A 20,564-nucleotide genomic window follows, 5' to 3' on the forward strand; every position below is an offset into this window, starting at 1 on the left:
ACTCGTTAGTTTTCAAATTTTGTCTTAATATTCAATAAAAGAATCCAAAAATATTGTTAATTAAGAAAAAAAATATAAAAAAATAATTAGAAAAATATCAATGCAAAAAAGATATATACATCCAAAAACCATGGTATTATAAATTGTAAATTTAAATTGAAGAGCCCTTAAAGTGAAGGGATTTCAAAATGAGATATACTTGATTAAAAAGACTGTTTATCACTAGGTGAAGCCACTATGTTAAAAGAAGCAAGCCGAGAACAAGTGTCAAAGTCCCCATCATTAGTGAACCCCCTTAAAAAATTGCCCATAATAAATGAAACAAGACAACAACATCTATCATAATTTTAATGGACCCAAGATTCAAATTTCAAACTAAATTCAAACTCATGACGTACTCTTTGATATTCTTTTGTATTCCAAAAACACAAATAAAGATAAGCTTCATATTCTCCCAAATATGTATTTAAACCCTTTTTTTTTCATGATGGATCCAAGCACTTGGATATAGATTTAGATTACTCCTAATGCTCGACTACATCTTGATTTTGCTAACGGGAGTGTGCCCAAAGACACAGACACAGACACAAATTTAATTGTGGCATATTTAAAGTTCACATTGATCAAAAACTTTCAAACAAACAACTTTTATAGCCTTACAACAAGAAATATTACATCAAATTAAAGAACAAAAATAAATATGAATGAACAAATTCCACAAGACCCAATCCACAAAATCCCTATTTAATTTCCACTACATTAGCAGTAGTAGAGATTTAGATTTTAGACTTGGAAAGGCCATGGCCAATTGCCCACCTCCTCCTCCCCCTGCTGCACCTTAGCACTCCTCCTCAATGGATTCCCCCCACCTTCTTTACCAACGTAAGCGTAGTACCTCAGAACAAACGCCAGAGCCAACGCCACCCACTCCAAGCAAAAGATCACCACTCCCAATCCACCCACCATTCTTAGGATCACAACCCCGTCCTCCTCCCTCACGTAGGACTTGAGCCCTCCGACGAGGAAGTCCGATGTTTTCGAGAAGATGAGGACGGCCACGGAGCCGTGGAAGATGGCGGCGAGGACGGTGGAGGCCATGTGGGCCCCGTACCAGGAGGAGGAGGTGGAGGTGGAGGAGGGGGCGGTGGCGCAGGAGGAGACGGCGGCGATGATGGTGAGGATGTGGAGGAGGATGAGGAAGAAGCCGGAGAGGGAGGGGAAGAGGCGGAGGGAGAGGGTGAGGAAGACGCAGCTGGAGGCGGCGCCGAGGAGGAGGTAGTTGGAGAGGAGGAAGGTCTTGTGGGCCCGGTAGTGGGCCGGGGTCATCTCGGCGGCGGCCGACGACTGGGAGGACACGATGGAGAGCCCCATAGATGCTGTTGATCTCTTATAGCTAGAGAGAGAAATTAGAGAGAGAGAGAGATATAGAAGAGATTAGTAGTGAAGAGAGAAGAAGGCAGAGAAGAGTGTTTTATAGGAGAACGAAGGTAGAGCGGGGTGGGACTGGGACTGAGAATTCGACCGTTGGAGGCAACGGCTAGTTTTTTTTTTTATTTTTTTATTACTTTGTAAGGCTTTTTAATCGTTTTCTTTTTCCCAACTCCCAAGTGTACCGTTTCTTAGATATAATGATATTTTATGAAAATTTTCATTCATTGGATTCCACAAAACTTGACGTTATTCGGAGCCTTGATCCCAAGAAAAAAAAAACCCCAAAGTTTAATATTTATATAATCGTGATAGGCATTACATTCTTCCTAGTATCATAATTGCCATAATTTTTTTTAAAGATCCTTAAAAAATGTCACTTGGTCAATTAAATCTAATTAATTACTATTAAAACTAAACTTAGATTAATAGAAATTATTTTTGCTTTATGTAAATTACTTAAAATGGTTCTAAAAGCTATCTAATATTACTTGATATTATAATACAAGAAAAAAAGGAGTATTTTAGCCATTCATTTGTGATTGTTAACTTTAACTACTTATGTTAAAAATACTCTATGAATACTTTTTTAAAAATTAATAATAATCGTCATTCTGGAAACTTCACGGTTTAGTGATAATTCTAACATTTCAAAGAATATAGTGGCAATATGATATTTTAGAAATTTTCGGTGATAATTATGTAAAAGAATTTTTTTTTATAAATGAACCTCATTAGTATCTAAGGTCTTGGGGGTACTATATTGGTAATGTTATTGTGATGCATTTTTGGGTTAATTATACCTAAACCCCTTAAATTATATATAGCCTACTTTCGTAATAAAATTAGACTTTTGTGTGCGCACTTTTAATATAAATTTATACATTTTATTATGAAAATGTCTGCACAGTTTTTTTTAAAAAAATTAATTTTGTTATTAGCAAAACTTAAAAGAGTTTTTTTAGTGCTCCCGTTTTTTATGCTCTAAGGTCAATTATCTAGCATTTTCCCCCCTAAGATTGCGTTTATAGAAAGCGTAAAATGAACATTTTTTCTTAAACCTTTTTCTCTTTTTATCTAAATAAAGATAATTGGTTGGGTTTAAAATTGATCAAGTGATGGCCACATATTATTTTTTTAATAAAAAATCTAAAAGAGAATTTAAAGGAGTATTTTAAATGTTTTATATAGTTATAGGATTAACGTGCTATGAAAAATAAATAAGAGGGTTTATATAAATATAGACAATTGTCGAGGAGAGAGTGAGGAAGTGTGTCAATATGATATTTAAAATATGAGTTAATTATACTTTATTCCATTGTATTTATGTTCAAAATTACTTTACCACTCTGTACTTAAAAAATCTCAAATCAATCCCTATACTTACTATTATAGTAAGACCTTTAGTTTTTCTATCTAAATTAATGGAGCACACCCAAAAAATTTTAAAAATTAAACAGTGAGTTAAATGTTATGGATAAAAATATCATTTCCTTCTTATAAAAAGAGAGAGAATAATTAAAATAATAGTCAATTAAAATGATATCTTTTCAAGGCAAAAATATTAATTTGATTTTATTAGTATGAAAATAGTTGAATGAACATGAAAATAAGAGAAAGAATGAGTTTAAATAGGTCGGTCATAAACTCACTTTACTTTAAATTAGTGTTTGGATATAAAACTACTTTAGTGAATAATTTATTGGTTTGAAAATTAACTATGCTAGATCCAAATAAAGTTAGTTTCATATTAATCATAAATGAAGTGCAGTTACGGGATACAAAATAATATAAGGGGTAAGATGGTTTTATTCTAAACTACACCCGATAGAATACATTTAAACCCGCAACCCTAAACCAAGAAAAAAAGGAAAGAAAAAATACTATCCAATTTGAACATCAATTTGGGAGGAATTTTTTAAAACATAATGTAAACAAAGAGGAAAATACCCAAAGCAAAAAAGCTCTACAAGAGTTTTTGTTGCGCCCCTACCTAGCTCTCTTATTCTTTGCTATGGATGAAGCCTTGGTTTCACTTAAACCGCACCATCCCCCTATTAGATCATCCCCTAAGGTGAGTCTCCTCCTCTAGCAACTATGGCAACAGAGGATATTAAATAAAAATGACCGAGTGATGCCTTCTCTGGAACTTGGGCTCAAATTGCTCGATGAAATAGTTCAAACCTCTCAAGTTCAAACCAAGGAAGCTAAGAATTATTTCGAGCCACATCCTCAACCTAATTGCTGTTGATACCGAAGATTAAATTGTGGTCAATTCAGAGCTAGCTGGGAAGAGTGGCATTATGCACTTTAGGAAAATTTTTTAGGTAAGCCTATTTCTGTTGCTCTGTTTAGTGCTATCCTAGCAAAAATATGGCCAATCTCAGAGCTTTTCTTAGTTTCAGACATAAATGAGGGATTTGACCTCTTTAAGCTTGCTTTGGAAGATGATATGATAAGGGTCTTGATTGAAGGCCCATGGACCATTAGAGGGCATGTCCTAAACTTGATGCCTTAGAAGCCTGACTTTCAAGCTTTGAAGGAAATAATTTGTATTGCTCCTGTTTGGATTACATTCCTAGATTTGCCTCTAGAATATTGGAAATTAGAAATTATCACTAGTATGGCAGCTAAGCTCGGTAAACCATTATGGATCGATGACACCATTGTTACCCTAGCAAGAGTTATTATATTAATATGCATTGAGTTAGATCTAACCAAGCCTCTACCACAATACTTGCTGGGGATAATTCGTAAGAAGGTTAATATTAAATTTCTATATGAGGATCTTCCCAAGTTTTGTTTTTCTTGTGTCTGTGTTAGTCATATGATTTTAAAGTGCCTAATCCCCCTTAAAAGGAAATTTGTGATTGAGGTATTCTCTAAAATGGGGTAGATGAAATCGAATGCCATTTTCGATAACCTTTCTAATTCTAGTGGTGTGCAGGTCAATGAGCAGACTGCAATGGAGGAGGATGAACTGTTATTTGGTCCTTAGCTTATGATTAACAAAGATAGTTATCGTAAACACTTTGGACGAACGAGTAGATGAGGCCATGGAGGTGGTGCCGCGGCCCATGGCCGTGAGGCTCACCTTGCTATGCTAGCTGTGGAACTGACCCAATATGCTCATTTGGCAAATGCGACCTATCTTGAGAGGTCATGTGCTGAATCAGTGTGCCAAGTGTCAGGTGCCAGGTTTGATCGATGGGCAAGGTGACTCAATGAGATTTGCGATCATTTAGAATTGTAGACGATTTACAAAGTAAGACTCCTTGAATAAATGTAAAGTCATTTGTATAACCTTTTTATATTTATTTTACTTAAAACAATGATATATGTTACTAAGGCTCTAAATTTTATTTGCAAGCTAAGGAATCAGTGGAAAAGAGAAGCAATAATAAGTAGTGGTCATTCCAGACATATCTTAGTATGCTGGAAGAAAAGGGATGTGAAAGTCTTAATTTTTTTCATCTTAATTTTAGATGTAGCAAGCCACAATCTCTCTAAGGGTATGTGCATTATATTTGGTGTCTACACAAGCATCAATTTATTTTACTAGATGTTATCAGTAAAAGAAATTATTGATCATTGCTTATATTATTGAGCCATGTTTGTTTATTGAGAAATTTAATGTTATTCATGAAGATAATGAAAGGAAAGGGGGAACCCCTTTCATTTGTTTAGAATAGTTAGGAATTTTGCCAACTTTTGTAATTAAAATAGATTATTAGATGTGGAATGTTTTGCCCTCTTTTTATTTTGACCAGTAATAGAGAGAGGTGCTAGGATTTGGGTTAGGTTGGACAGTGTATTTGGGTTAGGTTGGACAGTGTCCTTGCCTTTGATCAGTGGCTCCAAGCTTAATCTCACTATTCTATAACCTATCTTGAAGTCACCCTGACTACTAATAGACTTGGAAGTTTGAAACCTTTTGGCATAAGTAATGATTCTTAATATTATTGATCAGTCTTGGAATAAACATAGAATTAATGTTTTTTTATTATGGACTTCAAATTATATATAATCAAATTTAAATAATTGCATTAGAACACGTATTGGCTCAGTAGATCAAAAAATATGGAGTCCAATGATTGTTACAATGGTCTTTGGGCTACTAAAGCTTTTCCATTGCAAACTCTACAAGAAGCATTATGCCCTTCTGCTGTAGATAGGCCACAAATAGAGCTCTAAACTTAAGCCAACTAAATTGCTAATGAGGTTCATAATACTAAATATTTTCCAACTGCTATTTTGCTTAGAAAGATTTTATTATTTTCTAATATGATGAAGATGGTGTGCTTAGAACTAGTTAGAATGAGATTGTTGCATATTTTTTTAACTTCTATGCTCAAGTATAGACTCTGAGATAATGTGCACAATGCTAATAACTCTAATGTTAATTGGCATGCTCTTCATTTTCTTTAGCAATGCTACCATGATGATCTCATTAAACCCTTCTCTCTTGAGGAGATTCAGGATACTCTGTGGATCATACTTTTGGGCAAGGCGCCTGGCCCTAATGGCTATCATATTGAATTTTTAAATTTATTAGGATATTCTTAGTAATTCTATTTTTGAAGTTTTTAATCAATCTTAGATTTTTGGTATCTTACTCTTAAATGTGATAGAATGCATGCTGCTTTAATTGTGAGTCCTAACCTATCTATGGTTAGGGAGTTTAGACTCGTTGCTTTGTATAATATTTTATGCTAATTTTTGGCTAAGTTATCAAGTTTGGTGAGCACATAACAGTTCACATTCATAGCTAGGAGATCTATAATGGATGACACTATACTAGTTCAAGAAATTGTGAACTCTATGCATACAAAATGGCAAAAGGGATGACCCTTACATGATTGTCATATTTGATATGGAAAAAAATAATGATCCTATGTTTGGATTAAAGCAGTGTTAGATATTATGAATTCTCCTAATAAATGGTTAGTTTGGATTAAAGCTTGTATTCGCTTTCTTTGCTTTTCCTGTTAATGGTCCTATGTTTGATTATTTTTCTAGAAAGTGTGACTTGAGGCAATGCAATCTGCTTTCCCTATTCCTATTATTTTATAATCTCAAGTTCTTAAATCCTTATTTAACGGGGAAATGGTACATGGTATGATTGATGGCTTTAACATTAATGATAATACTAGTATTTGACATATTATGTTTGCTGATAATATTCTTATTGTTACTAAAGCAAATGCATCTAATTATGAGGGTTTAAATTCTATTTTGGATAAATACTTTTTACCCACCAACGATTATATAAATTGGAGCAAGTTAACCTTTATTTTCTACATGGGTCAACTCGACATAGAGAAAGGCAGTGGCCGATAACCTTAGGATTCATTAGGGGTCCTTTCTATAGCATGGGTGAAAACTATCCACCCTATCAAAATTAACAAATTAGGTAGAAAATTTATTTGGGGTAAAAGGGATCAACCTGTTGATCTTCACCTAATTAATTGAGATCTATAAATCATAGTTGTGCACTTGTGAGGATGGGCTGAGAATTCAAAACATCTAAGATTCTCAAGTCAGCTTCATTAGCTAAAGGTTTATGAATCTTTATGATAGCAACAAGCTTTGGTCACAATTGCTAATTATTAAGTAAAATATGTTAAATCGTAGGCAGCATTTACGTGCTAAGTCTAAAAAATTGGTTATATTTAAGCACCCAGTCGGAGCCCTAATTACTATTAGATTGAGCATCCTTGGAACTATTGAGGATGAGAAATTTACTAACATGGTAATGGCTCCCTAGATTTGTAACACCCTGATCTCGTATTGGCCTTTTTTTTGTTAAGATTTCACTTAACTCCATTGCAAAAAAAAAAAAAAAAAATTGTGGTTCATTAAAAATCAAATCTAGAATTATTAGAGAATAAGATCCCATTTCGGTAATACTCTAGATGAGATTATTTGCTCTTTACCCTTGCTTATGTTTCCTACCTTTAATTCTTGGACTTGGATTCTCAGCATAGTCAATAAACATATTGTCTTATAGTCCCTTGTAAATGTTAGAATTATTAGCTTTGACATGTAAGGTAGGTGCTAGTCTCCTTGATCCAAAAATTAAAATATTCCTATGAAAAGCCTTTTGGAACTGGTTGCCTATTAATGCAAAGCTGCATAACTTTTCTTTGGCAACCATCTCTCTTTGCTCGATTTATAATGTAGATGTTGAATATATTTGCCGTCTACTATTTGAATGCCAAAGAGCTAGAGAGATATGGATGGTTATAGAATGACACATGTGTTATCAGTTTCAAGTAAATTGCAGAGAAGGTGCACGAATGAAGAAAGGGTCAGAGGATAACAAGAAGGTAACTACTCTTATTCTTTGTGTTATAGAACGATAAATGTGAACACTCTTGAAAGATCAAAACGACATAATCTTCACTGAAAAAGCAACCTCACTGAACCAACTTTTATTCAAAACACTTACCATGATCCTTGAATTCTTCCAAACACATAGTGGGCCCTTCAAACTGCTGACGTAGTCTAAGGTTAGGGTAAAATGGCAAGCCCCAAATAGGAATTCAATCAAGATAAACTCTGATAGATCCTTTAGTAAATTGGACAGGAAAGTTGGAGCAAGCTACCTAGCTAGAAATTCTAAGGGTAAACAACTTTTGTTGGGTACTATTCATATCATTAACATGCTGAAGTTGAAGCCTCAAACTAGCCTCACTGAAAGCTAAGGATCTTAGTCCGGGTGAAATTACTATTGAAAAAAACTCCATCTCTCATTAATATTTTGCACCACCGGGTCTCAACACCGTGTGATTGGAGCACATTTTTCTCACTTTTTGGAGAAGTTTATAGTTTTGCTGAGTAGTTAGGCTAATCTAGAAAGAAAATAAGACTTTTCAGCAAAGTAGATGTTTGAGGCTTTTGCATCCCTCTTTGATGTAATTAAAAAAAAGAAAAGATAAAACGTCGGGACTGTAGCCGGATCGGGCGAATAGTATGAAACCCGGTTTCGCCCGCCTACTTCCTTCGCGCCCGTCACCCAATAGCCAGTACACCCACTTTCGCACCCAACCTTCCCCCTCCGTTCTCCATCTCAAACCCCAACACACCTCCAAATCCTCTCTTCCTGAGATCAATCTCAGTTCCCTCCTCCCCTGGTCCAAAATTATCTTCGATTCCTTATTGCCCATCTTCTCTAGGGCTTCGATCGCAGGTTTGCACTAAAATTTTCTACCTTTGATTTGTTCAATTCGACCCCATTTTGCAGCACGCCATATACAGAGTACCTCATTATTTACATTAATTTAGTCTAATTTGGTAACTTGATGGCGATTCTACAATCAAAATGCAAATTTTCACGTTGCTGCACAGAAATTGCAAAATCTCTTCTTTTTATGGGTAAATTATGATATTGGACTGTTTTCAGTGCTGCATCTCAATTAATACTATATTATCCCTTGAATCCCTTTATGCTTGTGGTGATCGAAGGAAGCAAGGAATTTACTATTATCATGTCTCCTAGTACTTGGAATGTTCCATTGCCCTGGTGTTGATAATGAAGTACTACTAAGTTCTCATGATTGATTGTCATCTGATCCCTTTTTAGCTGTATGGATCTAATGTTGAAAAGAGTTCCATTTACCAAAGATGGCTCATTTGTACCGTTTGTTATTGTCTTCTACTTTCTTAGTGGTTTTGAATTTTGATAGCTTAATTGGGCAATCGGTATCAAAGTGTGGGTATTTAATGCCCTTTGTTCTAGATGGCGCATGATTCTAGGGTGGCCCATCCATTGCTTGAGGATGGATGCAACAATGCGAAGAATGTTGATCCTAAAAGGACCGAACTAAATGATGAGAGAACTTTTTTGCCAGAGGAAGGAAGTGATGCCATGAATGATGAAGATCCTAAGGCAACTGATGGAATTGTTGGGGCACCTGAGGTTGGAATGGCATTCAAATCCTATGAAGAAGTTTTAGAGTTTTATAGGCGGTATGCTTTGCACGTGGGATTTGATGTGCGTGTAAAGAGGACAACCTTTACAGATGCTGGTCAACATTATACTGTGGAGTTTATGTGCCATAGGGGAGGCAAGGGACGGGCAGACCCCAGTTACCAATCACGGCCGACAGCTAAAACAAATTGCCAAGCTATGATCCAGTTGAAGTTACAAGGAGATGGGCTATTACACTTGAAGAGAATTACTCTTGAGCACAATCATCCTGTTGATCCATCGCTGGTTAAGTTTAGAATACATAGAAGAAAATTGTCTGTTCCTTTGCAAGATAACCTGGACAATGGAAATGCAGGTGTTAAAAAAGTCAGGAGATATCGACGACTTGCAAAAGAGAAGGAAATTGAAGATTCAGGGGTTGAGGGAAAGGAGTGTAGAACTCCTGCCGAAAGAGGACATCTGAAGCTTCCAGATGAGGATATTGAAGCCATTTATCAATTCTTCACACATATGCAAACAAAGAATCCGAATTCTTTTTATATGGTAGATTTAGATAAGGAATGCAGGTTGAGAAATGTGTTTTGGGCTGATGCTATGTCAAGGGCTGCATATAGGAATTTTGGTGACATTGTTTTATTTGACACTACATACTTGACTACAGATTATGATGTGCCTCTTGCTCTCTTTCTCGGCATTAATAATCATGGACAATTGGTGTTGTTAGGTTGTGGATTGCTTTCGGATGATACTGCTGAGACTTACATTTGGTTATTTAAGACATGGTTAGCATGCATGTCAGAACATCCACCAGATGCACTAATCACTGATCACCTTGAGGCAGTGAGAGATTCTGTTGGTAAGGTGTTTCCAGGAACCTGCCATCGTCTCTGTCTTTGGCAATTAATGAAAAGGATCCCAAAGAACTTGAAAACCTATGAAAAGTACAAGGAAATCAAGAAGGCATTAAACAAGGTAGTTTATAGTTCATATAATACTGAAGAATTTGAAGATGAGTGGAGGAAAATGATTGAAGGATATGGACTTGAAAATAATGGGTGGCTTATTTGGTTGTATGAAAATCGTCATTCTTGGGCACCGGTTTATCTGAAAGATAAATTTTGGGCAGGACTGTCAATTAGCCAACAAAGTTCAAGTTGTACTTCCTTTTTTGATGGACTTTTACATCCGGAGACAACTCTGAAGCAGTTCCTAGGTGCATATGAGTCTGCTTTAGAGAACAAATACGAAAAGCAAGTCCAAGCTGACATTGAGTCGTCGCGGAAAAGTCCGATTTTGGTGTCCAAGTTCTACATGGAAGAGCAGCTTGCTGAACTGTACACTTATAACATGTTCAAGGAGTTCCAGGATGAACTGAGAGCCACTATGTATTGTGATATTTGGCTGGTTAGGGAGGACGGTCCATACTCAGTATATGGAATAAAAGAATCTGTTTTCCTAGAAGATGGTAATGTAGCAGAATATAAAGTTCTTGAAGTTTTTTATAATATGAAGGAACTTGAGGTTCGATGTCCTTGTGGTTCTTTTGAACTTAGAGGAATCCTTTGTAGGCATGCATTATCTGTCTTTAAGATACAACAATTGTATGAGATTCCTTCTCAGTACATTATTGATCGTTGGAAAAAGGATTTTAAGCAGTTGCACCGTATGGCTCATTCCTCTAGTGATTATGTAGCCAAGGGCTATTGGGAACGTTATTATAACTTAGCTACTCACTGCCTTCAGCTTGTCGATGTGGGCATGACATCTGATACTAGGTGCCATCTTGCGCTTACATTGATGAGAGAGGTGGAGAAGGTTCTGTTGAACGTTGATGCATGTGGAAACACGCAATTCAGAATTGTGCCTTGTGAAACTAGGGCAAATGAAAATGCTGAAAATCATGTGCAACTGCCGCACTTCAGCAACTCTGAGAGTGATAAGGTTCTCAGTTCTCCACAAGTAAAGCGAAGAGGTAGACCACCAAAGAGAAAGAAAGAATCCAATGCAGATGTTTCCATATCATCAAACAAAAAGATGGTACTTTTAAATAGTTTTGTAACTCTGTTTCATCTTCATTTCATTTTCATTTCCTAACAATATTTTTCAATTCTTTCCACAGGAAGCTGTAGGCAGATCATTTGGTGAAAATCAATGCAATATGATGTTAGCTGCTCCTTCACATCTGGGCACGCATGATAATTCCCAGGAGAGCATGATTTTGATGGTAACTACAGGATATAGTACTTGTCATACTACAGTTTGCTTTTGAGGGATTATTTACTCGCTTCTATTATTCCCACTATTTTCTTAATGACAAATATCTCTATATAATGCAGGGAAGAGTCAACCCAAATGATTTGTCACTTGGTAGCCATTATGGTATACATGTAAACCAAGAGGATCAAAGTGACAGTCAACCAAGAATGCTGCCAAGTGATATGTTACAGGTTTGTGATCATTCTTTATTCTTTTCCTGTTTTATTCTGTTCACTTGGTTGCTGTTTTGGTTAGCTAGGCAATGATTCATAAATAGTTATTTCACTAACTTGTCAATCACAGATGTTTACAGAAATGAGCTCTAGAAGTACATCATCTTATAGTTTATAATTTTACATAAGAATGTCCTATATAAAAATTCTCATTTTGGATTTTTTGTTCTGTTATGGCCTCTTTGTGTGATTGAGTAGTTCACTTCATCTTTTTAGTAATTTACAGGCTCAATTTGACCAACAATCAGCTGAAAGTCCATCAAGGGTTTCATGGATCTATCAGCAAATGCTACAGGTTTGCATTATTTGTTATGTTACTAATACTAATTTCATTCTCTCATTTAGCTTAAATTATTTTAGCATACAAATTTCTGTCACAAAGTTACTATTCGTCAGTGCAAAGTATACGCATGTTCTCTTATTTGGTTGATGTATTGATATCACAGGATCCTCAACTGCCAACACGACCTCCTGGCCAAAGACTTGGGTAGAATGGGACATCCATTAAAAAGATGGATCAGCATCGCTGCTATCTAAGATTATTATTTAATGTCTTGATGTGATCTAAAAGGAAACATGCAAGGTGTGCTTCTCAAATACCACCTATCACATGCATTGATCTCAAACAGATTTTCATGACTGTCGAGCTTACATGAATTAGACGCTGTTATAGCATTTCTTCTACAGACAGAGTGTTAACTGTCATGTATTCCTTTTCATAATTGGCTTTTCTCTTTCTCATTCATTCCTCAGAATCATTTATGATCTTGATTGTGAAGTAAAGATGCTTTTATTATTGATATTCTTTGGTGCCTTTTTTCAGTACCATGTTGCAATTAAACCTGATGATAATAGCTTCTGAGTCGACAACCATGCTTGTATACAATGAAATTTTGTTCTGGCTAAGAAGATTCTACTAAATTTAAACTTTTGGCAGGTCACACATTGAGGTAAAATATGAAGCTCCAAGAAGTTATCATGAGATCATTGTCCTCAAGAAGAACAGTATGTTCTGATGCTGGTATCAGATTTAAGCTCCTCCAAAATTACTATTGCTCCTGACTATGTTTCTGAATCTGACTCATGGGGTTAGTAATTCTTATGAACAGTTAGTAAAATGATGAAGTTAGAGATCTCTTTTGAATTTGAAATTATACATCATTAAGTGCAGAAATGAGATGGCTTAATGCAGGTAATTTTATCAACAGTGTTAAATTATTTATAAGTAGTCATCTGTCTTTCAGCTTCATCTTTTAATTTTTATAGTAGGAAGCGAGCCATTCTTATTATTGCTCAACATAGGTCATCAGCTGTATAATGCTCTGATAACTTCTTCCTTTCTTCTCAGGTTGCAATTTGGTTATTGTGATACACAGATTTCTTCTCTCTTGGCTATCCTGTTGCGAATCCTATAAAATATGCAATCTTTTGTGCCTAACGATCAGTTGTTCAGAAGACGACTTTTAATGCACCATAGCTGTTGCCGGTGATTAAAAGTTCTGATGTCAGTGTGGCTTCCGTGATATTTTGTCTTTGTATTTGCGTATGTGCCAATGCTACAGCTTCTGTATGCAGTAAATTTTGTGGATCTTATACATCTGCAACTACGTTATGCATGAATAAAGCCCACAAACCAGTCAAACTGGAGGCTCATTTCTTGAAATGATTTTTTCATTGAAGGCCTTGCGAGAAGGAATCAGAAAGTACATATCTTACTGTACTTGGTTACTAGAGTTCTCGCTGAAGAGGTTCATCATAGAACTTTCAATTGCCAAAGGCTTCCGCCGGTACAGGATCTATTGATTTTTAGATGTATACTACAATAACCCTATTACTGTAAAGGTTGTTTCCGTTGCTCGAACCAGTGACTGTTTGGGTGCATAGAAGCAACTCCTATCATCAGACTCGCAGACACCTTCAAACTATATTGAATTGTGCATTTTTGATAGCCAAAGATATGCTCAAAATCAGATTTAGCCTCTTTCAAGTACTTGGGTTTTTTTTTTTTTTTTTTGTCGTTTGTATATTATTAAAGTTTTCAGTTGACTTTTAAATTGGTGGTAACTGTAGTATCTTGAATCATGTTTTCTGCCTTGTCTGTTAATGTAAAGAATGACATGGTCATTGAGAAATTCTTCTGTACTGGTTTCACTAGATGCCATAATGGCAGATGACTGCTATTGTAAAACTTAAAGATGTCCCAGTTAAATTGGGTTCAGGAGGACTCAAACAATATGAATTTCATCAATTATCTGAATAGTATTTCATTGAAGCAAATGATTGCTATTGCTAAGCATAGCACTAGAGCTTTCAAAATAAACGAGCAGCTCGGGTTTGGCTTGACTAAAGCTCCTAGAAGACTCGAAGATAATTTCGAGTCGAGCCTGAGCTGGAGTTGGCTCACTCAGGCTCAGCTCGTTAGACTCGGTATAAAAGGGATTAGTCAAACCCTAATAAACTCCTAATTCTCAAATCTCAATCTTCCTACCGTGCTCCCAAAATCCTCCATCGTGTCCCGCCATGTGGAGGCAAACGAGCATAGTCCCTTTGGGCGGCTGAGCGCATTGGAGTTCTACATGCGTCACTCCATCTCCTACTCTTCCGTCAACTCGGACAGCCTTTGCATCTTCACCAAGCGATGGGTCCCCTTCACAGGGGAGTCGAGCTGGACAGTCCAACTGACGGCAGTCCATTTCGCCAAGGCGGGCGCCCTATGATGGCACTGATTGATTGTCTCATATGCCGTTGCTTTGCTTTCTTGGTGTTACGAGGTAGATTTGACTTGCACTATTCTAAGGGTTTGATTACTATCAACATATCACACTATGTTTCCATACACATTAAAACTTAAACTAATTGAGTAAAATTCTTTTGTGCAGTTAATTGCATGTTAGTTTTGTTAACAACAAAAACTAGGTCTAATTGGTTTTAAGGTTGAGACAGGTTGGACAAACTTACTGACTTGAATTTGCCAAAAGCCAACCCTAATTTTATGATCTTAAGGGCAAAAGGTTTATTAAGCGTTGACTTCCATCTCGTCAACCCGAAGGATGAAATCCCAAACAGCGTTGACTTTTATGATCTATCTCATGAATAAACCTCTCTTATCGGTGAATTAAATGGTGTCAATTTTGCCGAAGTTGGTATTCCCATTGGGTTCAGATCCGCATCTTATAACCCGTTATCCTACCCCTTAATAGTTAATATCCCTCCTTTCCCCGCATAAAAATGGGCCCTGCCACGAAGTCAGTTTACACGCAGAGGTGGTCTTTTGGGTGAACTTTTTGGGTGAATCTCTCTCTCGTCTCGTACGAACCCTAAAACCCTTTCTCTTCGCTCTCTCCTCTCTCCGTGATCACAATCTCCTTGATCTGAATCGAGAAGTTAGCAATCGAGGACAGCATTTCTGTTTTCCTCTGAATCCTGTGGTAAGATTGTCTTTTGTTCAAATTCTTTGCCTTATATTTATTGATTAATTCAATTACGATTCTAATCGATATTAAGGTCTCGATTCTCATAGATACACATTTGAATTGCCATTCCGGTTTAAGAAATTAGGGTTATTTTAGTGAGATTTGGAAACTTTACTAGTTGATGCATTGCAATGCGGAAGCTCTATGTGGTGTTTGCGGTGATATTTAGTTCTAGGCAAATATTTGAGTTTTAACTTTAGTCATTGCTGAATTGGCTAGATAGTTGATTTAGCCGCTTATAGAAGTATATTTAGGTTGATTTGGGTTCTTTGGCGATATTTTAGAAGAAGCGAATTTTTGTTTGCTGTTTTTCCACTTAAGCTTCTTGGGTTTGTCAATCATTGTCTAATAGCAGTGTATGTTGCAGAATTCTTAGTTAGTACATCTTGATGAATTCAATTGTTTGTATTGACTTGACTGTTGTTATGTTAATGTAGTTGGTTCCTTTGACATCTACCTCACCAGGATATGGTCGTTGACTCCATAAGGGAGGAACCCCTTGAGGAAGATGGAGATGTTGATGAGAGGGACTCTGAGCTGTATACAGATGACACAGCATCTGAAGATGTTAAAACACCTCAGATGCTGATCGTTAGTAGCTTTATGATGAGCTATATTAATTATTAACTCTTCTATGCAGCTGTGGTCGTGTTAAGTGCTGTCTTTGTCTTTGGCAGGACATGGGGGATGATTCTGCTGAGGACCTGCCATTGCCCAAGGACAAAGTAGTAACTTTTGTTGAGGATAATGTCCATGAGAATGATCAGGACAAGGACGATCCTGTTGTAGGTCATGTAAAAGTTGAAGGGGATGATAAAATACCTAGTTTGGGAATGGTATTCAGATCTTATGACGAAGTATGCAGCTTCTATAAGAAATATGCTCTGACTGTTGGGTTTGGCGTAGCTGTTAGGAAGTCATCTTTTACAAAATCTGGAGTATGTCGAAGGTTGATACTCGCATGTACTAGGGGAGGAAAGGGACGAGCAGATGCATGCTATCAAGCTAGACAGACAGCTAAGACAAACTGCCAAGCTATGATTGTAGTGAAGTTATGGAGTGATGGATTGCTTCATCTTGTTGAAGCTAATCTTGAACATAATCATCCAGTTAGCCCATCTGCAGCACGACTCATGACCTGCTATAAGAAAATGATTGATGCAATGAGAGAGGAACCTGTTGCATGGCCAATTGGACGTAAAGATGCACAACCAGTTGAGAAGGCATGTGGAAACTCTAGCGAGAGAGGGCAGGTGAAGTTTGGCGAAGGAGATGATGAATCGATTTATCAATTTTTTGCAACCATGCAGAACAAGAATCCAAACTTCTTCTACTTAGTGGATTTGGACAAGCATGGTTGCTTGAGGAGCTTATTCTGGGCTGATGCGAGGTCTAGGGCAGCCCATGCATATTTTGGTCATGATGTCATTTACATTGATACGACATACTTGACTGAAAAGTACGATTTGCCGCTCGTTTCTTTTGTTGGAATGAACCATCATGGCCAGTTAGTGTTGTTCGCTTGTGGTTTACTTTCTGATGAAGCCCTTGAAAGTTATACTTGGTTATTCAGGGCATTTTTAACATGCACACTACAACGCTGTCCAGATGCTGTAATTACTGACAATTGTAAGACCATTCAAGCTGCTGTTTCCGAGGTATTTCCTCAAGCTCAACATCGCCTATGTTTATCTCTTATAATGAAAAGGATACCAGAGAAATTGAAAGGTTTTGCAGAATCCAAAGCAATGATGAAGGCTTTAGAGAAAACAACTTTTGATTCTTTGAGGCCCAATGAATTTGAAGAAAAATGGAAAAAAATGATTGAGGAACATAGACTCGAAGATCATGAATGGTTCTGTTCACTCTATGCAGATCGACATTTGTGGGCACCAGTTTTTCTCAAAGATAAATTCTGGGCAGGTCTGTCCATTTCACAGCGTGGGGAATCTATTACTTCCTTCTTTGATGGATTTGTATATCCAAGAACGTCTCTAAAGCAATTTCTTGTGAAGTATGAGATGGTGATACAAAGTAAATATAAGAAGGAGGCACAAGCAGATTCAGAATCATTTCACAAGACACCTCTCATCATATCAAAATTTTACATGGAGGAGCAGCTATCCAAAGAGTACACAGTCAACATGTTTAGGAAATTCCAGGATGAGTTAAAAGCCACTATGTATTGTCATGCTACACCTATTAAGGCTAATGGACCACTCATTACTTTTGAAGTCAAAGAATGTTCATACATTGAAGATGGTAAAAGGACAGATAGTAAGGAGCATGAAGTTTACTTTAATGAGGATGAACTTGCAGTGCAGTGCATCTGTGGCTTTTTCCAGTTCAGTGGCATTCTATGTAGACATGCACTCTCTGTATTTAAGTTACAACAGGTGTTTGAAATTCCATCTCAATACATTCTTAGTCGCTGGAAAAAGGATTATAAGAAACTGCATTCTTTGGCTCATTCCTCTAAAGAAATGCTAAGTGACAATATTGTTGAGCGTCAGGATCATTTATCTAGTCGTTGCCTTGAGCTGGTTGAACTAGGGTTCATATCTGATAATAGGTACCAAGTTGCTTTAAAGTTGTTGAAAGAAGCAGAAAAATCTCTTCTAGGTGATGTTCCACTCAGAGACGGGCAACCTAAGCTTGTGTCTTTTGAAACCCAATCAAGTGGAAATGTTCAGAGTCTTTTGACATCACAAGTGGGCTTCCCTGAACGTAATAAGAACTCTGAATCTTCAAGTGCAAAACATCGAGGTAGGCCACCAAAAAAGGGACGAGATTCTAACATGGGAACAAATAAGGAACAGGTATGCCATTCCTTTTTCTCAATCATTGCCCAATATGCATTTGCATACCAATTCTAACAGCTATCTCTGTGATAAATATGTTGATTAGGACTTTCTAGGATCATCTTTGGTTGGAAATGAACCCCATCTGCTTCAAGGTGCCCCTACTGTTTCACATCTTGACAGTCATATGAGTCCACAAGGAGGCATTAATTTAATGGTACATGTTATTTTATTCTTAATATTTTTTCTTTCATTCAGCAGCATAATTTATAAAAAGCTAACTATTTTGCATAAAATAGGAAGACATTGCCCCAAATGAATTGTCATTTGGTACTCATTTCGGCATGCATGTTAATCACCAGCATCATATGCCCAGCCAACCGAGGATCCCATCAAGCAACGTAATGCAGGTTTCTGCTTACTTTGGGACCTTTATGTAGCTCTATTTTATGCTTCATAAGATTACAGTAATATAATGTCAACTACTGGTTTATGTGCTCATATACTTAATATACAAGGTCCCAATGTATATTAGTTTGAAATTACAGGGTCAATATGATCATCAATCTATTGGAAGTCAGTCAAGGATGCAGTGGATTTATCAGGAAATGATGCAGGTTCTTATCACTATTTTCCAATTTCAGTTTCTCATACTAGTCTCAAAAACTCAGGCACACAGTTTGAAGATGATACCTGAAATGTTCAGGCATTTGATTGATGTGACTTAACTGCAGGAGGATCAGATATCAAAGCCACCTTTTGGTCGAAGAATGGGGTAGAACATTAGATTCTAATTATAGAATAGATACCCTAGGTATGTCCTTTGTCTTGTGATCCATGCCATGCACATCTCTACAAGTTTTATGCATATTATTTGGGTTACTTCAATATTCTTTGATATATCTATGCTTACAATGATTGTGCTACCTTTTTCATCCTCTTGTAATCACAACAGAAATAGTGTCTTACAATAAGATTGGCCTAATAATATTGTAAGGGATATTTTTCTTGGTGGAAATGTAAGGTATTTCACCTTTCTTTCCACATCATTTAACTGTTTAAGACAATTACTAGCTAAAGATCAAATTTACATGTGTTGGCAGGTAAAAGGCTGTTGAAGATCATTATAGGAACTCACAGAAATCAGGATTTTCCTTTATAAATATACCTGAGATAACTTTTACAGGATTGGATCTTTGCACAAATACTGATATAGATTCCTGAGATTACTTGCTAACTCAAAACTGAATTACCAAGAGTGCTTGAAAGTGTTGATAAAATTGCAGACCAATTTAAAGCAGAATGTTGTACAGGTTCAACGCGCAGAACGCGCCAATTACTTGTAATCTTCACTTTGATAAATATTTCTTTGAAGTTCTCATATTACTAGGGCTTGTCCCTATTCAGTTGTTTTTGTTGTATTTTGTAAATAGTATCCTATAATCTGTATAGTTACATTGTCGTTGTAACTTTTGTTTCCTGAGCTGTAAGTATGAAGACCTATTAATGAAGTGCACAGAACTGAAATTTAGTTGACCTATTATTGGTTGCTGATTAATAATTTTGAAAGAATATGATGCTCATAGCTGATTGGTGATTGTTGTCAGAAAATGTAGAAAACTCATATTTGTAGTAGAATATTCTTGACGGTTAAACTTTTTGAGGTTATAATGTCACCTCTAAATTTTGGGGCAAAATAAAATGGGTAACGGTAGCGATAGAAAACGTGTAATGACCAACTATATATTTAATTAATATATCACAATATTATTAGTTAAAAATAAATAAATAAAAATAGTAAATATATTACCATCTTCTCTCTCTTTACTTTCTTTCCCCTCTCTCCTGCGGCCTCCCCTCCCATTCTCTATCCTTACTCTCTTCTCTCTTTGCTCCCACACTCTCTTCTCTCTCCTACGACCTCCCCTCCCACGCTCTCTTCTTACTCTCTTCTCCCACGCTCTCCCTTCTCTTCTCTCTCCTACGGCCTCCTCTCCCACGCTCTCTCTTTACTCTCTTCTCTCCCTCACTCTCTTCTCTTGGCCGTGGCCTCCCATTCCCTACATGCTAGCTTAAACCTTAAAGCATATCGTGCCCAATGAGTAAACCGCCTTTGTTAGAGGAAGTTTGAAATTTTAGGCAAGTGGGCTAAGGTGATGAGCTAAAGTGATATGTAATTAAATGATGTCTAATCTAAGAACAATATAATTATTGTGGGTTATTATTAAATTATTTTTTAAAAGTTGTATAGAATAAAATAAGAGAGAATAATGAATTACTATACTAGATTAAAATAAGATATTATTTAATTACTATACTAGAATAAGGAGGCTTATTCTAAAATAAGGTTATCTTATTCCATAATAAGTAAATGGGGGCTTAATGTTGAGTTTCACAAAATAAACATTGGTTACACATCATTACGAAAAGCATCAAAATT

At 36.4% G+C, this 20,564-nt stretch overlaps 3 protein-coding genes across 7 annotated transcripts; 2 read left to right on the forward strand and 1 right to left on the reverse strand.

Moving 5' to 3' along the window:
* Window positions 1–631: 631 nt before the first annotated feature.
* On the reverse strand, window positions 632–1,449 carry LOC140795732 (uncharacterized). The gene has a single exon (XM_073148471.1). It carries the CDS (start codon window positions 1,369–1,371, stop codon window positions 784–786), a length of 588 nt encoding a protein of 195 aa, XP_073004572.1. The 5' UTR covers window positions 1,372–1,449; the 3' UTR covers window positions 632–783.
* A 7,035-nt stretch (window positions 1,450–8,484) lies between these two features.
* On the forward strand, window positions 8,485–13,837 carry LOC140795537 (protein FAR1-RELATED SEQUENCE 6-like). The gene is made up of 8 exons (XM_073148170.1): window positions 8,485–8,620; window positions 9,170–11,398; window positions 11,481–11,585; window positions 11,698–11,808; window positions 12,077–12,145; window positions 12,297–12,433; window positions 12,788–13,042; window positions 13,199–13,837. The coding sequence occupies exons 2-6, from the start codon at window positions 9,170–9,172 to the stop codon at window positions 12,339–12,341; spliced, it is 2,559 nt and encodes an 852-aa protein (XP_073004271.1). The 5' UTR covers window positions 8,485–8,620; the 3' UTR covers window positions 12,342–12,433; window positions 12,788–13,042; window positions 13,199–13,837.
* Window positions 13,838–15,074: 1,237 nt separating this feature from the next.
* Window positions 15,075–19,664, forward strand: LOC140795561 (protein FAR1-RELATED SEQUENCE 6-like). Of its 5 annotated transcripts, none has more exons than XM_073148205.1 (8): window positions 15,075–15,278; window positions 15,761–15,914; window positions 16,001–18,142; window positions 18,231–18,341; window positions 18,424–18,534; window positions 18,673–18,741; window positions 18,859–18,938; window positions 19,228–19,664. In XM_073148205.1, the coding sequence occupies exons 2-7, from the start codon at window positions 15,792–15,794 to the stop codon at window positions 18,901–18,903; spliced, it is 2,601 nt and encodes an 866-aa protein (XP_073004306.1). In that variant the 5' UTR covers window positions 15,075–15,278; window positions 15,761–15,791; the 3' UTR covers window positions 18,904–18,938; window positions 19,228–19,664. The 5 variants fall into 5 exon arrangements, 4 of the variants coding, with proteins under 4 accessions (XP_073004306.1, XP_073004307.1, XP_073004308.1 ...); XM_073148206.1 differs by having other exon boundaries at window positions 18,424–18,525; XM_073148208.1 differs by having other exon boundaries at window positions 15,091–15,278; window positions 15,789–15,914.
* The last annotated feature ends 900 nt before the right edge of the window (window positions 19,665–20,564 follow it).

The sequence above is a fragment of the Typha latifolia genome, chromosome 9 (genome assembly GCF_019914945.1).
Source record: "Typha latifolia isolate L0001 chromosome 9, TyphaL0001v2, whole genome shotgun sequence".
Lineage (NCBI taxonomy): Eukaryota > Viridiplantae > Streptophyta > Magnoliopsida > Poales > Typhaceae > Typha > Typha latifolia.